Consider the following 17,896-nt stretch of genomic DNA (forward strand, 5'->3'; position numbering starts at 1 on the left):
CCATAAAGCAGTGCTACACAAAATGTACTTGACTTTGATGTGTGAATAATTGCCTTGTCTTTTATAACAGAACTTCAGCTGAAGCTGTAGGCTGCCATGTAACAAAAATTCAGTAATTCTGACAAATGCAACTTGAAATACCAGAATGTGGGTTACCTCATGTACAGAAACTGGGGGCGTGGATTCCAGACCCTCCTTCTCTGCTGCTACAGATTTCGGCACTTGACTCTTCTGGCATACCCTTTGTTGAACCTGCTGCATATCTTCTCTATCTGATTGATTCTTGACATCATTGGGTTTCTCCTTTTGGGGTAAAGGAAATAAAAGAAACAAGTAACCGAAAAGCCCTGATCAAACACGCTGAGTAGTAGCAATTGCAGTGCTTCAGATGACAAAGGCATGAAGCCCAGAATTATAGATAAATGAGGAAAACCAAAATTACATCTCATAAATTCATCATGGGAAAGGTTATGGCAAAGGAAACCATTTACAAGAAGCAGCTCTAATTTTGTTATAAATTTTTAGAAAAATTGCAGATTGCAAATGTTCTTCCTCTGACCTACACTTTTCACATTTCATTATTCTAAGCGTGGGCTTTGAACTGTGTATCCCTGGATGCTCATAGTCTTGAATACATTTTAAAAAAGATCTAGCTTTTTCCTGAGGCTCCAATCTCATACTTGCAGTGTAGACAGAGAGTTTGTGGCTAGAAACCCTGCTGACTACCAGGCAGGATATTCCCCTAGGCAGCTCTGGGATTCGCTGCATATACACGCTGAGGCATTTGCTGAGTTATTTAACTATAAGTTCTGATTGAGTTTGTTTACCATCTGTGGACAGAGGAAATAAAACAGCCACCTACACAAAATGAGCAATGACAAATACAGCACGTCCACAGAGGAGAGTACAGCGTATGGGACGTATCTATGCTGAGCTAGCACCTGAGCTAGTGACGGCAAGTCAGCTAGGATATGTATTGAAAGTGGCCCACCTGCAACCTGAAATGAGCTAATTTACCCTGATTCTCTGCAAGTTCACGAGTCCACACTGTGCTCCATCTTGTCACTCATACACTGCTTTCAACCTCTCGGGTAATTTGCTAAAACTGAAGGTCTGAGAAGAGTCTGTCTGTCTGCTCTGTAACACACCTTCAGGGAGGGGGTGATCTCCCATGATCCTTTTCCTCTCCAAAGACAACCTAGCTCTTTTCAGCCTCTTCTCCTATGTCATGTGCTCCAGCCTCTGACCATCCCGTTTGTCAAAATCCCGCTTGTACCAGGGGCCACAAAAACAGACACAGCATTTCAAATGCAGCCTCATGTGTGCAGGGTAAATAAGTATGTAAATAAGACATGTAAATAAGTGAAAGAGATAAAAGTAAAATAACAGTATTCAAGCAAAACAATAAAAGGACATCACGTTGCAGCCAAGTGATCTGGGCGGCAATGTCCTCAGCAAATCACTTTGAGGCAGCCTACAGTAATGACATAAATCCATCCATACTAATTTTAAATGTACAGGAAAGGATTCAGAGAGTTAAATACATACTAAGAATACAATTGCAACTAAGCTGTAAACACGTATCCTCAACTTCAGTGAGTCTGTATAATCTCTCATCCAATTACCTCTGCTGGTCTTGCTTCCTCTCCTGTTTCATCACCTTCAGTACCAACAACATCCTGCCGCCTTTTCCACTCTGCTTCACCACCTTGAATGGCACTGTCCACGAGGACAATGTGCTCTTGGACCTCATCACGGGCATCCATGCCTGGGCTCTCTTTTTCAGCCTCCTCCTGGTTTGAAAAACACAAGATGTTTACAACCAGTAAAAGTCACAGTACAAAACCCAAGCTTACTAAGGAACTCTCACTCCACAAGCTGTCTACTGCTCCTTCAGATCAGCTTAATGAACACGGAAAAGGTTGAGATGTCTCAGGCCCAGAGGCTCTTGTGACCTCAGCTCAGATCAGCCTGCAGGATCAGGTCTTAGTCACTACAAAACAGTTCCAGGACAAGCCAAACAGAAGCAACTGTTCACATGATTTTTATGCTGTCATAGCAGTTTCTCCTTAGACACATTTGGCAACCCTAACTATCGATCCTTCTCCTTTTCCAGAAACCTCTGCATACATGCTTTCCACTCTGGTATTTTGATAGCCTTCTCTCTCTTGTAGTGTTATCCCATGACGATGAGATCCATGAGGGAGTTCTCCAAATCACTCCCTCAGCTTCACACACGGGAAGTCATCCCCACCCCGACAGTGTGAATGTCCTGAGGTCCCCCCAGAGAGCAGCTGTTCCAGGTTAGTAACCTCTCCTTTGTTTCTCACATAATTTATCCTTCCTTTCTTCAGGCTGAACAAGGAAAATATGTCTCTGTAGGACTCAATGAATTTTTAGAGAATTACACGTGCATTTCTAGCAAACAAACGCATACACAGGCATATATATACATTGACGTGTTATATTTGTCAGGTACCTGAACAGCCTGCCCCTCTCTGTCCTTGCTTTGACAGATACCCTGAAAGGGGCTGTCTGGCAATACGCTGCTTTCCTCCAAAAGTGGATCATTTTGCTTCTCCTTCTCTGACACGTTCCCATTTACATCTTGATCCTAAGAGAAATGATTAAAAAAAACCTCTGCTTTTAATATTAAATATCTGAAGAGCAAAACCGAGAATTTATGGAAACAAACAGGAAAAATATTGTGCTGCTGCTCTAGACAGGTCTTACTTGCTTAAGAGAAGCTCTCAAAGTTACAAAACAGCAGCGAAGGAAAAGGCTAGAGTTCTTTGGCAGAGGTCTATCTGCAATTTTCACATCTATACCTCTTCTCCCTTTGTGTCCTGACCTAGGATACTTATTCTGATTACATGCAAGAGAAAGTCATACGCAGGTTGAGTCTGAACTGAAAGTTGCAGTTTTAAATAGAGAGTATTGACTTGCTACAGACTTGTTAAAACAACTTCAGGGAGTTCTTCCCCATTTAATTTATACATGCACGATTTACAGAAGGCTTAATTTCAAGGAAATTGAAAAGGATGCAATATATAAAAGGCATCTGAAAGACAGCTGCCTCTTTAATTGGTCTTTCACTATTGTTACAGTCAACAAGTATACTCACATTATGCATTTCCAAGCATTCCTTTAACTCTGCTGCTTCGGGGCGCTCTTCTACAGCAATAGGAATATCAGAAGTGACCTGCTTCTCTCTCTTTGTATCTGCCATATCTTCCACCTGTATTTCATCAGCAAACACATCTTTTAATTCAAGGGCTTCACTGAGAATATTTTCATCCTTTTGCTTGACATTTTCAAGTCTTTCTTCCAGACTCCTATGTTCACTCTGAAGTGATTCAATCTCATCGTTAATAAACTTCTGTCCTGGTGAAGAGGTGTTTTGTTTAACAGTTTCTGCTAAAACCAAAATCTTCTTTAATGTGTCTTCACATCGACTAAGAGGTGCTTGTTGTTCCTTTAAAAATGAAGAAAACATTTTATTGAAAAGCATCTTCACTCTATATACTTAATGCTAAGATCTAAAGTCAATCACTAAATCATAAATATTTGTTCTGAACAGCAAACTGTGTTGAAAAGTTCATGCAGACCTATTTGCTACAGAAAGTCAAATACTATCCCAGTATTTTTAGAGCCATATATTTTTATGAACAGAGAACACTGGAACATATGCATTAAGACAACAACAAAACAATCAGACACTATGCAGTGAGGTGCACGGTGATCTTTTCAAGGTTTTAACAGGTAAAACCCCTCTCCTATTCCTCCTCTTTTTCGCTTGCTAAAGGTATAGCAACTTTGGAGGAAAGGGAATCGTAATGATTTGGATCTGAGATACAGTGTCAGCTTTCAATAGCTCCCTATGCTCACAACGATGAGCCTGTTCCCAGTTCTGCCAATGTGCAGAAGAATATCTGCTTGTGTTAAGAATATCTTAGGAAGTATATCTTATGAATACTTACAAAGGAAAACATCTACTTATCTACACATCTTAATGCTGAAGTTGGCTCACAGGCACTTTCCTAAGCTTTCTGAAATCTGGTCAAACTAAACGCACTAACTAACCCCAGATTTGAAGATCTCTTTTCTCATTATGCCCAGAGGAAAACAAAACACCCCAATTCAGGAAGCCTGTGTGCTTGGGCTTGAACAATTCTGCTTTCAGTTAGGTTGACAGCAAAGGTCCACTGACTTCATTAAGAGCACTTGCAGGCCAACAATTATCTTAATAAAAGGAGTATCACATATACCTTACACTTTGGAAGAATTTTTTATTTCTTAGTTCGACACAATTAACTTTTCTCTTTACAAGCCCCCAATGCCCTCTACAATGCCCTCTACAAGCCCCGAGGACATAGATTCACTTTCTCCATCATGCAAAATCTGCAGTGTACCTGTGATTTCAGCTGGTTTTGCTCAGCTGATGGTTGTTCCACTGCTGGACCTCCATAATCAGCAAGCTTCTCAGAGACATTTTTTAGCTCAGTGCTCAAGGCTGTTACCATATCCTGAAATTGCTGGTGCTCGTGAACATGGCTTTCCAATGTCTGCACTATGTTCTAGAAACCAAGGAGTTTCTAGGGTTAGTCCACCATTAACTCACAGAAAATATAACCCATCCACAGTCTGCAGCACAAAACATTTGCTTACTTCCCATAAAATATCCAGCTAACCACAGCTATACAGGAAACCCCTTCCACTCTTGCCAGAACATCAGGGACTCCACCACGAACAAATCATCTTTAGTAGCAGCATGCAGAGGAGTTTGTATTCCATGAGCATACGCTTATAAAAGGGATGTTTTCTGTCTAAAATGGATGAGAGATCGGAGGGCGAATGCCCTGTATGTTGCAGAGGCACTCTGCTCATCTAAACTGGGTAGAACCAACAACAAACAACATCTAAGCAAAGCCACTCATCCTTCCAAAAGGAGAAAAAGACTCCCGTGGCTTGCAGATTATAGCAACAAATGCTTCATGCTATGTAACTATATAAATCTATGTATATAGATGTGAATTATTTTTCACACCTACCTTGGTCTCATCTGTTTAAACTTTTATTCCTCTGCAAAGTGCAAAGCAGTGAACCATATGAGCTTCTGGTGCTCTTTTCCCATGGTAAGACAGAGAGAGAAATTCCCTGCCCTTTCACAGAATAATTTTCACCACTCCTAGTTTTACCCATAGATTTGCCAGCTGAATGAGACTACAGGCAAACAGTGAGAACTACAACCAAACAGGCATTTTATACCAATAATCTCATAAGGAAGAAGAGTGAGGTTCCAACCTGTAGCTGGCTGAGTAGATTTTCGTGTTGGCTCTTTAATTCCAACCATGATTCTTCTGTGAAGCAGGGATCCCGAGTGTGATCCTGTAGGTGATCTTCTTGGCTTTTCAATTCATTAAATAGGGAATTTAAGTCTTCTGCTTTCTGCAGGAGTTGGGTATAATTTGTCAACTGAGCTTGTTTCTCCTGCAAATTAGGCTGAAGGGCAAAACCTAACTCTTGTTGCTGTTTCTTCAGTTCAGTTAGAGCCAGTCTCAGGTCTCCTTTGCTTTGCTCATATTGCTCCCTGTCAAGCTGAAGTTGCTCTTGAGGGCTAAAAAAAAAATACTTAGTGCTATTAATAGAATTAAAAACTTTTCTATTAATCACCTAGAAAATATCCAGCTATGAACAAGTCAACCATTATTGGGATGAACTCAAACATATGGAAGACTATTCTTCAGGTGGTAAATTACTGATCAGCTTTAGGCTGGAATTTTTGAGGGGATGAAAAAAAAAGACCCTGAACTTTGTGCTGCTGAACTGTATTTAAATGCAGGACAAGTGACACCCTGTTAGATATGCTTTCAATCCTAACCGTTTCTAACATCCGTGATGTGATACTCCTGCACTGTATTTTTCTGCTTTTCCTTGCAGGAGAAGTTCTGTTTTGAAGCTACCTCATGACTATATGTCTGCTTCCCTTAGGAACCTCCGACGACAGTTTCCTGAAAGGGAATGTGCTGTAGAAGATATACATAATATTGGTTGAGATTGTAGGGAAAAAACAAAACAAAACAAAATGTTTTAGAGATGCTGACAACAAAAACAGCATGTGCAATATGGGTCAGGTTATCACAATCCGGTGCCTACTTTGCTGACCTTGACACTGGATTCTGATTTGTTTGCTTTATAAACATGCACATTGATCCACTGCAGGTGGACAGGTTGCATCTCTACACGATAAATACGCAACTATAATCAGTGAGTCAAAAGGCTGTTAAGTAACATTCATATGTTCACGCTTAGTGGTGAAGCTGGTACATTTTGCAGATGGAATTTAAATGCCAAAATTTGAAAATATGATCCCACACAAACAAATCCAAATAAATAAAGTCTGGTTGTAATTCTCTGAAGTATAGCTGGATGCAGGAAGACAAAAGTAAAGCTCATGTGCTTGGGGTTTTTTCCCCCCGAGATTCAAATTTTTTGGCATCTAACAAATAAAGCACAACCTTCTCACATATGTCAAGTACTCTTGCTTCAAGTTCCCTACTCCAGCTTTATAACGCTGCTGTTAGTGTGTTGCACCTGCTGTTCCCAGGCCTGATCCTGCAAGATCGCAAACATCTCTTCAGATGTGCTGAGCACCTCATCTCCTGTCTTCAACACAGTGCGGCAAGAGCGCTTTGCACTTTGCTATGCTGGATCCAGCATAGCAAAGTGCTCGGTCCTTCTGACTGCCACTTGCATTGCTTGCACGGAGTGCTCAGCTATACGAGAAGGCAACTGAATATTCTCAAAGTACTTATTTCTAGTAATTCATTCCCCGACCAAATAAGAAAAAGTATATAGTGGGCCTACTCTAGCTTCCACTGATCTCAACAGTAAATTTCCTAGTGGTTTTACTGCAAGTCGGTTCAAGGACATTACAGCAGATAACTATCATGAAAGTGTCTGCATCTGCAAAATCAGATATCTAGTTTATATTTACACAACAAGCCTGGAATCAATGGACATGTTTTAAAGGACCAGATTTGGCTCTCAGTGGCCCCAGTGGCGCAGCTTGGAGTGTCAGCAGACGCCTGGAGCAGCAGCAAGGCAGCTTGAGGACCACCTCGCTGCACAGTCTAATCAAACAAGAAGCAACGGAGACACACTTTTTTTTCCAAGAATGGCAAAGCTGCTTCAGTATCATAAAGGGAATTTTAGCTGAGCGAGGATAACCCCATTGCCGTCCTTCCCTTACACCTCCCTTATACCTCCCTCCCTTACACCTCCTGGTTACTCCCCACAAGACCTTTGATTCCAAACCGCAACCTGTCCCTCCACAACCATGCAGAAATGCAAGTGCTTTTGTCAGCATCTTGTTTTGCCCACAAAGTACACAAATTCAATGCAACAGATCCAGAAAGAAGCAAGTCAGGGTAGCAACAAGAGATCCATATTGCCTCTTAGTAAATTCCATATTACCTTATATATTCTGTGGCTACCTGAAGGGCACTTTCCCACCGATTTTGGAGTTCAGAAATTGTTTGCTCAACCACTGGCTTCTCAATTTTCTCACTTCTTATTAGAGTTTCTCCTAGAGCTACCATGTTCCGTATTTTGGGCTCTCCTGCATCTTTGAGAGCTGTGACTACCTATATTAAACAAGAAAGCAGAAACAGTAAATATTCATCTATTTTTGGTTACAGAATAAAAGGTATTACCAATGAAATCTTTCATTCTTTATATACTGCTCTTCAAGAAAAAACAATTCTTCTCCCAATATGCCATATGACCACTCTATAAACAGACTGATCATCTAGTTTTAGAAAGTTTGGGATAAGTAGCTGAGATTTATTAATTATTCTCAACATAATAAAAGAAAACCAATATTGTTCTCACTCAATAAGAAAAAAATGCTCCAAAACTTAGGGAGAGCTATTTGTCACAATATTAGGGAAAGAAATGTGGAAATCCCAACAGCCTCATTTCTGGCTGCTCTGTTAGGAGGTCTCCTAAGTCCTCTCCACCTCTGGTGTAGTTTACGATGGGAAGGTGCACGCTCACCAGCGCCCTTCCCTGGGCTATGAATTCAGAACTGATCCACTCAGCAGAAAATCTTCTCTTACGTGCTTAATTAATTACACAGAAAAACCAAACCCCCCAAGAAACACCCGCCTCCAAAAAAGCCACAAAACCACAGGCAAACCAACAGGGACAGTATCTTTTATGATGTACTAACTCACCAAGTATTCCCCTTATATTAACATGAGTGTCAAGCACAAAAGTAATACGTGTAACACAATACCTTTATCTGATTAATCCTTTCTTCTGATGGCAACTCACTTTCCTGTGAACTCAGGTTACTAACAGCCTCCTCGAGCCTTTTGATCCAGGAAGAAAAATCCTGGGCAAGTTCTTCAAAATTCTGTCCTTCCACTAGACGTCTCTGAGTATCTCCTGCCGTTTCACTTGCATGTGTTACCAGTGTCTGATATCTACTAATAATATCAGTGGCTTCAGAAACAGTTTTGTCGTCTGTCAACCCAGTCTCCCTCAAGGAATTTGCTAGCTGAGCCATGGAGTCAAACGATTCTCTGAAAAATGCAACAAATGAATCAAACATCTATTGGCTATAATAACATGGAACAAAATCCTTTACAAGACTCTTGTTAGATACAACCCAAAGGCAACAATACCTCTGCATTAATAATGTCTGACAGAAGTTTTCAAGATTTGTCTCATCTTTTTGAAACACTTGCAGTTTTTCTTCCTGAGAGGCAAGCCATTCTTCCAAGCCAGTGCTGCTTTCTTGAAGGCTAAAGAAACAATAAAGACAGATGCAGTTCAAAATGAGAGGCTTAACATGAGCAAAACTTGTTGACAACTGTATTTTGCTGCAAAAGCAGTATAAATATCATGGGCCTAAACAAGCAAAATATTTAAGTGCAAGCCCAATTTTAAGTATCTTGGAACATGTCACTGAAAATGTTCGTAAGCACGTGCTCCAGTACAACATGGAGTCTGCTATGAAGAGGACAAATTCAGCATAAAACAAAACACTCACTATCCCTTATTAAAAGATCATCTTTAATAAAAGCAGGGTCATTTGTCCTTCAGCATGGCTGTTTAATAACGAATCATTTTATATCACTTGTGTTTAAAATGTCAGAAATGACGTTAGTTCCCTACCTACTGAGCTGCTGGAGAGAAACACTGAGTTCCTTTTCCCGTTTCTGACATTTGGAGATCAGTCTTTGCAGTTCTGCCTCCTGATCTCTCACACGGCTGCTAAGGTGGTTAATGCTTGCTTTGGGCAAGTAATGCTTCACTTTATTCAATAAAGTTTTAACCTCTTGGATATCTCTGTCTTTGCCTTCAGAAGTTAGGAAGTGCTGGATAAAAGCATAAACACAAGATACATTTGTCAAATTTGCTGTTGTACAGTAGAGATATACCTTACAAGAGTTTCTTGATCTCTGTTATCTCCATCAACATTTGCTAAAGCAATTTGTGTTCTTGTCAAGGAATATATGTTAACTCACAATTCACTGAAACGCATTTATTTATTACGGAAAAAGTGTTGTTTATAAAATAAGAAGACAGTGAAGAAGTCGACATTTTCTTCTCTACAGCACAAATAGAACAGAATAGGCAACAGCAGCATTCAAATCTAGCAGACATATCGTGCCTTCTGCTGCTGCTAAATGGTGATTGCTTCTTGCAGATGTTGTGACTTTTCTCTCTCTTCTCTGTGGATTCTGCCTGACTTAGAGTGAAAATCTGGCTATAACTAAGGGAATGTAAATTTTTCCACCAAGTCCACTGGGAGGGATCCGCGTTTCATTTTACTCTCCTCATCTTTGATTTTTTGCATCTTTGCACACTGAAGTTCCACAGACCTTCACTAAGTACCATCTGGTCTGACTTTGCACAATTATGGCTTGAACTTGAAAACTGATACCCAATTTTAACAAAGTTTTATTTTTAGCCCATTTATTATTCTAATGTTTTATGCGACATGAAGTAGACTTTAAGCCCCCTAGTAGGTGTACTCATTTGCAAGAATAGTCTCCTGGATAAAAAAGTATAGCTTTAAAAAGAATCAACCTTAGAAGTTAGAACACTCTAATATTTTACCTTTAGCCTCTGCAATTTTTCTTCCAGCGTCTGTTTTGTTTCTGAGGGGTCAAAGCAGTCCTGCAAAGACAGCTGAGTGCTGCTGAACCAGTCACTAAAATTCTTGCACTGACCTGCAAAAAGATACATTCCAATTTTCTTCATTAACTGTATTCTGTAAAAGAAAATTCCTATTTAACATGGCGATTTCAGATAACTCATAATTACACTCATCAGTGCTACTGTCAGGATTGCTTTTCACTGCACACAACACGACAGAAAATGCTGCAATTCATACTTAATTTTTGTTACCTAACATTTATTGACAATAAACATAGCTGTTCACTAGGGAAGGATGCCATGCAAGAAGACAGTCTGCTATACTTAGCAGCTTTGGTAAACAAGACCTGGGATAGCCTTTTATCAAATTTTCTCATTTCTACACAAACAAAAATTACTCAAGAACTATTTCAGGATGAGATTACCTTTGGGTCTAATTCTACACTGGCACAATCCTGTGTCTGCATAAAGTGAAGAGTAGTTAATGATGCTACCCGCACCCATAGCTAGGATTATATAAAAAATAACTGAAAAAAATTACGTTTGACTTCTATATTTTTAAATGAAATGTTCTGATATTTGTTCCTAAATGATGACTTATACTTCAGTTAGCTAGCATTTTAGAGGTAAAATTAAGAAAAAAAAATTTTCATTTGGATCAAGTGATTTGTTGGAATCAACTGACATTTTTTTCCAAATCTTTATTTTGTTGACAACCCTGAAGCAGTTTGGCAAAAATGTTGTTTAAGACACTGAACCAAAAATAAATTAATTTCATATCCTTAAGGCAATGAAGATGCTCAATACAAAACCACGAAGCTACGTAAATATGAAACGTGTTTGCTTACGGTTCAAAACACCAATAAAGTGATCTTGAAAAACATGTTTCTTCTTATTAAATAAATCAGTGACACATTTAAGCTGCTTATTTAATTCATCCACATCAGGACAATCTGTCTCTTCTTGGAGTAACGTCACATAGTGTTTTTGTTGCAGAATTTTCTGATGTATTTCCTAAAGTAAAAAAAAGACATCTGTTAAAAATGAAAATTTGAAATACAAGCAATTTACTGTACAGAGCTGCTTTGGCACAAATTATATAGTTTTGTAAAGCAATTTAGTCCTGACTAAGTGTTAAAATAATTTATTAAAGTATATTAACATTAGTAATGCAATTAATAGGCAGAAATAAGCACTAAACTCTCCTTGAGTAGTGTGCATACACCTTTATATATATATAATCACACGTACATTCTCGCTCATGCATATTTTGGCATCACTCACAATAGATATGTGAAGGGTAATAAATAAGTTCCAGACCACATAATATCTAGCATGTATAATGAATTTTTGACAGCATTAGCTGCCCTTTGCACTATTCCATCTCTATGTCTTACTCTACATGTCAAATCCCGTCGGATCAAAAGACAATTTGGGAGGAACTGGGAGAATTAACTGAAAGCTATTTCTTTCTTCCATTACATGGAATTTCACTGCCCCAAACATCAGTGGCCAGATACTCAGACTGGGCATGATTAACTCATTGCTCAACAGGAGGTTTAAATCTTGACAGCCTTGAACCTCCAAACCACAAAGCACCTCTTTTTTCACCTCCGTCCCTGGGGCAAAGCAGATGAAAAGCTGGCTTAAATAGCTTACGGGAAGCTCCCCTTCCAGACAGGAGGGCAAAGACAACCCTCTGTATCACCCAATCTTGGAAAAGATCCAACCCAGTATCTCACTAGTGCTTCAGCATATCTTGAGTGGAATACCGTTGTTAGGGCTACCACTAACCATTTCCAATAGCTGCAAGGCTTAACTAACTACATCTAATAACAGCTAGAGAAAACAGGCTTTTTTTTTCACGTTTCTGGCAACTTTTGGAAGTATTCAAGCCAAGCTCTTCATTTGTGCTGTTTTAATCATTTACATCTTATACAGGAGAAACACATATGAAGACATGCCCAACAGAGAAAAATTAACCAAGTTATAAAAGATATGTAATTTGTGGCTACCTCTAATTTAGTGAAGATCTCTAATGTGTCAGAAGGAGATAAAGCTTTTAAAAGTGATTCAGTCATCCCAATCTGTGTCTTGGCCAAATCAAGGTCTCCTTTTAGCTCTCCTGTATTCACACCAAGTTCACTGGTTCCCCGCTTCGTTGACAAGAGCTCTTTTATTAGCTCCATTTTATGCACAACAGATGATCTGATGACCTTAAAATTGGAAATAAGAATGTGTAAGAAATTATACTGGATTGATTTCCTAGAATATTGCAGAACTACACGACAGCTATAAAAAGCAATGAAATGATCTGAAGCCCAGTCGCTTCAATCACAGCTTGTTCCAGTTTCTTCCCCTCCCACTCTGCAAATTGAGAAATAATAACAATAGTATTCAAGCCCTACTTTTCTGAGGAAGAATAATCTCAGTCCCTCTTTATGAGAGATGCATTTACTGGTGCTGCTTTACTGACCAATTTATTTGTCAGTCTACTCCAGTGTCTACTCTCGCTTGGACGAAGGCCTTATATGCCTTTCTGCTACCAGGAGAAAGGGGGTGCCAGGCCTTTCCTGCAACATGTTCCCTGCACCAACCCCTAAAACCAGACAAGGGGAACAGAGAGGCGGGGGAGCTCTGGCTTCAGACTGTTCACTACAGAGCAGCAGGTTCTTGACCTTATCCTTAAGTCTTCTGCATATCTGCACGATACAGCAACTCAATGGGGTCATGCCCACATACTGAAAGACCGCTCCGGGGGCTGAGGGCATCTGGGCTCCCTTGGGGCACAACGTGCACAGTACAGGGTTGCTGAGTCCTTGCCTAAACTCCTTGGATCACTTTACCCAGTGAAACTCCTCTGAGTTTGCTGCCTGCTGGGGATAAACACACAAATGGCCAAACTGGGTCAAGCTCATGGTCCACCTGACAGCAACTGAGAGCAGATGCTTGGGGAACTGGTATAACATCAAGGCAAACATATGGTCTCAAATGAGGAGGCGGATTTACCCTTGATAGGTGAAGTAAACATAAAAAGATGAAGATTCCCTGGTCCCATTCCAAAGGAAAACATCATAGTAAACACCGCTACATGTAAATAGCCACATGCTACCAAGCTGTATTAAGTCATATCCAGACAAAGGTGTGGTTTAAAAGAGGTGGGCAGTGTGCTGCGTTGCTGGGATCCCCAAAGGAAGGACAAAGCCACCCTGTGCCTCGTTCTTGGCCAGTAGCTAAATGCCAGGTATGATTAACGCTGGCGTTAATTAATGAGCAGCATTGACATGGATGGGGAAGGGCCGAGCGCCTACAGGGCACAGGACTAAGACCTTCATGTTTAAAATGACAGGTTTGGTATTGACAGCTTGAGAAAGACAAGAAATGAAATGCTGGATAACAGCCAATAAAATATCTCACTTTCTCTTTGGGTACATCTAAGTCAAATGATTGATACACAAGAAATGATTGCAGAGAAGATGGGTACTGGCACATTAGCTTTGAAAGCTTCTTCCTACCTGCAGCTCCAATGGAGGTTCATTACTGTTCAGAAGTTCCTCTATCTCAGCCACCGTGTTGTCAAATTTCTGGAGTTTCTGCTCTTGGACTCGTAAACATGCCTGAGAGTAGAAAAACACATTTGTAACTATACTGCTTTCTCTCAGATTTAATTTCTATGTTTCTGCTAGGAAAGTGTATTATTTATTTTTCTAATTCTGCATTTCAGCATATAGAATTCCAACAACTGGTCCATTTTCTGATTTTCATTTTAGCCACTTCAGATTTTTTTTGCACTGGGAATAAAAAATTTCTAGGCTTCCAGAGCCAAGCAGTTGTTAATGCAAATCTAGTGCAAATTTTAAAATCTTCATTATTTTACTTCTTCATTAATCCAATCACAGCGGCAGGAAAAAAAATCTTATTTTGCATGTATTTATTGCTTTTTCTATTAAAAAGGCATAACACATCCTATGTGTGTTTTTTAAACGCAAATCTCTCGGTGTATAAATCACCTGACCCAGTGATCACAGAAGCAAATGGAAAGACACCTACTTGTCTGAATGAACCTTGGAACAAGTCAGTAATGCAAAAATAAAATACCAGCTTCAACTCCTGAAAGAGGAAATGCCACGAACAGTCACGCTGCCTTCCCAAATCAGAGTTCCAAATTCCCTCGGGACAGAGTACTCCTTTGTACTCTCTTCAAGGTGAATCGTCCAGATCCATTCCCCCACTCCACCCCTTAAAAGAGTTCCCCCCCCCCCCCATACTGGCTTATGGGAGAAAGCAGTACTTCTCTCAATTTATCTGTGTTGAAACCATCTTTAAATATACAGCCAAATAATTCATCACTCAGTTTTTTTGCGATAAGCTTCTTGAAAGCACGTGCACCCGTGCTCTGCTCAGTGGTCACACTGGAGCCCCGGTTAGCGCTCTATGTAACATGTTATATAATGCAATTAATATTAATGGAGAGATGTTTCGGGATTAGAAAACATAATAACCTATAAACAGGCCTGACTCCCTCTGGACTTCAAGCCATTTCACAAAAATACAAATACACTGAGTTCAGTTTTCTTTCCCGCTCTTCCACCTTTACTGCAATTCATGAGTTTCTCTCTCCCTTGCCGTCGCCTCCGCTCCCTTTCGAGAACTACCCTCCCGCCCGGGAACGGCGGAGGAAGCTCAGCGCAGCCACCGCCAGCCCGAGCCCTTCCGAGCGCGTCGCCGGGGGCATGGTCACAGCACGCTGGGCTTGAGCAGTTTCCAGGTAACTAAATGGCTCTTGAGATGCAGTTGCCAGCTGGGGCATTCTAGCATAGCCCTTAGGGACCTGAACTACCCCAGGTAAACTCTAACAATACAGCGGTAAAAACAATAATAATGTGACAAATTAGCCACCCCTGCACAGCACATATACTCCTGTATCATCAGGAAGACCTATACACAGTGAACACCTCGGGTTTTTATTGCTCTGTAAATTAAAACCAATGAGCAACACTAACAGTAACGCTGCAAATAAGCATAGCAAAACCCAGGGCATTTATAGTATGCAAACGCTGAGAAAAAGCTGCCTGCATATTTTCAAACAAGAAGATACCGGATAGCTTTATGCCTCAGCCCCACTCACACAGGAAATTATTTCTGTTTAGCAGAGAATAGCTGCAACTACATCGAAGCAGCGCAGCTGGTCAATTATGGCCCTCAGTTTTGAACTTAAAACATTTGCCCCCAAACATGAGGCCCTTCAGCAGCATACAGCTAGTGCATGCATCTCTACACCATACCACGCGCCTACGCCTGGAGTTAGGGCTACGACCTGTGCAAAAGGGGCACAGGCAGGCCTTGGCCAGGCTCCGCGGGCGTCTGTCTGTCTGCGTTCAGCTCCTGGAGACCCTTCGCAGCGCAGCCAGCTACCATTAAAGCCGCACTGAGTTGCCCTGGGAGTGCACGGGGACGAGAACCGCAAGAACTAATACCCACATCTGCAACCTCTTCTTCAACTGTGCATGGCCCAGGCATTTCTGAGGCTCAAGTGTCTTTGCTGATGGGCATTTGCTAACAAGAAAACCAGTCATTTAGCCTACACACACACACTCTCCTCTCCTTCTTCTCTAGGCACTAGGAAACGAGTGTGCCCCTGTGCGCAGACTGCAAGCTTTCCAGGCCTGCTCTTCGCGGTATGTTTGTACAGCACACAGGAATGAGGGGGCTTTAGGGGTCTGAAGCAGCACTTGGAGTGCTGTATTAACTTCAAACAGTTTAGCATCACCACAAAGCTTGTATCTACATATAGGGCTCTCTACCTGTTCGTTTCCAAGAGCTGTATCCTCAATGTATTATGCAGTTTGCTCAGTGACACTGCCCTTGCAGATACAGTTACAAACGTTGTGACTTCCTCTTCTTTGTAGTGCTGATGTTTGTACGCAATGTGCACGTTTAGAGTCAGAAGGCCCTACCACAACAGCATGAGTTTATGCTAAAGAATTGCCATTCAAATTACCTTCAGCTGTGTAAGGTCCTCTTCGGTCAGGCAACCGTCTTCTATGTTCTTAAGTTCCGCATTTGCCCATGCATCAATTGTGCCAGATAAACTAAGAAGTTTGTCCCACAAAGCCTGAGCTCTTCCCAGATTATCACAGTAGTTTTCAGTCTTTTCGTTGATCTACCACAGGATTTAAATGAAGAAAAACATGCTCAGATTTCAAAAATGTTAAGTTATATTCTAGAAGCAAAGCAGCGTAATAAAATCTGGGCAAGATGAAACTGCCCACATAAACAACAAACGTGGCAAGGGAAAAAATCTCATGTGTCTTCACAGTGAACTGGTCATGGAGAAGATATTTAAATTACTGCCACACATGTCGCTAAACATACCAATCACAACAGCAGCTTGCCAGTTTTAAGGCAGGTTTAGGAAGGAGGCTTGCTCATTAATGTTTATCTACTCTCAGTAAATACCGTCTAATCTCAGTATTGATGCACCGCTTAGATCGACAGCGGCAAGCATTTCTCACCGACAGCACCAGCATAGTAATTCTCCAGATTGTCCCCAAAGTCTAAATCCACTGAAGTTGTTGTGGAAGCTTACAGATTCATGCAAAAAGCACAAATATTGCCTTTCTGCGTTTCCCCAAATTGGTTTTACTGTCAAGGAGTGCCCATGGTGTAAACTACCTGATCAGAAACATTATGCCAACAGACACTCTGTAAGCTTTGCCGTGGTAAACACTTGGATTCGTCTCTTAAGAATCTTTGCCATATTGTACTTAATTTATTCCAAATATTACGCACAAGTCAGAACCAATTACTATAATGCATAACAGATAAGACCACCCTGATAATTTACTTTTTACATACATCCAGCCATCTGTCCACAATAACGTTAGCCTCATTCTCAAACGGAGGCTCCTCAAAGCTTCTCATTTTATTGAGCTGGAATTGAAGGTTTTTGCAGATCTGATTTATTCTGTCTACATCTTCAGAGTGATCATTAAATTCCTCTTTCGCCTCTTCAATCTGTGAAAAACACCGAATGGATATTTACAGGCATGTTTACTTAAGACCGTTTATTCAGCAAAACATTTTTAAGTAGCGTGCTGCTCTTTTCAGTTGAGAGAGACAACAGCATGACACAAAATAATCCTTTTTATGTAATGTGATGAGACTAGGAATGTCTCCTCTGCTGTTATATCCCTACCATACTGACAGGAACATTCCTCCATCTGAATGACAGTATTTTTTTGCTACTGGCTGCAAAACAGCTTAGTGCAAACTATGAATGTGTACTTCTGACTAAGAGATCCAAACAAACAGCTTGCTTTAAAATAGCAAATGCGAGATCCAAGGTAATATACATCCATACACAGCACCTCAGTTACAGAAGAAATAAACAGAAGACATTGTAACGATCATCTCCGAGACTATCACAGCTCTGAGAAATGAAACTCGGCACTCTGATCCTCAGGTTTTGAACTACTTAAAAAAAGGAAAAAAAAGAAAAAGCTTAAATGCTACTTTAAAATAGTCATTATCAAATACGCATTGCCGGAAACAGAAACGTCGCTCTTTGCTCCTTTCTGTTTGTACACAAGACTGCTTCTTTGTGCTTGATTGTAATATTTGTGTTTACAAACAACATGGAAGCCTTCTGGAAATGAAACACTGACCTCTAGTGTTAGCCAATTTGATGCTAAAAGGTCTTGTTATTTCTGGCAGATGGACGAGC

General features: G+C 40.6%; 1 protein-coding gene across 1 annotated transcript in view; it reads right to left on the reverse strand.

Moving 5' to 3' along the window:
- The window catches only part of SYNE2 (spectrin repeat containing nuclear envelope protein 2), a 180,897-nt gene that overhangs the window by 114,737 nt on the left and 48,264 nt on the right, over positions 1–17,896 (reverse strand). Inside the window, exons 33-48 of the mRNA XM_068947334.1 lie at positions 17,029–17,187; positions 16,172–16,333; positions 13,686–13,787; positions 12,186–12,386; positions 11,019–11,184; positions 10,132–10,244; positions 9,184–9,386; positions 8,691–8,810; positions 8,300–8,588; positions 7,477–7,646; positions 5,305–5,617; positions 4,413–4,577; positions 3,125–3,475; positions 2,480–2,614; positions 1,626–1,793; positions 157–303 (exon numbers count right to left, since the gene is read on the reverse strand). Coding sequence (XP_068803435.1) covers positions 157–303; positions 1,626–1,793; positions 2,480–2,614; positions 3,125–3,475; positions 4,413–4,577; positions 5,305–5,617; positions 7,477–7,646; positions 8,300–8,588; positions 8,691–8,810; positions 9,184–9,386; positions 10,132–10,244; positions 11,019–11,184; positions 12,186–12,386; positions 13,686–13,787; positions 16,172–16,333; positions 17,029–17,187 — 2,964 coding nt within the window. The remainder of the gene's footprint in view (positions 1–156; positions 304–1,625; positions 1,794–2,479; positions 2,615–3,124; positions 3,476–4,412; positions 4,578–5,304; positions 5,618–7,476; positions 7,647–8,299; positions 8,589–8,690; positions 8,811–9,183; positions 9,387–10,131; positions 10,245–11,018; positions 11,185–12,185; positions 12,387–13,685; positions 13,788–16,171; positions 16,334–17,028; positions 17,188–17,896) is intronic.

This window comes from Struthio camelus, chromosome 5 (genome assembly GCF_040807025.1).
Source record: "Struthio camelus isolate bStrCam1 chromosome 5, bStrCam1.hap1, whole genome shotgun sequence".
Taxonomy (NCBI): domain Eukaryota; kingdom Metazoa; phylum Chordata; class Aves; order Struthioniformes; family Struthionidae; genus Struthio; species Struthio camelus.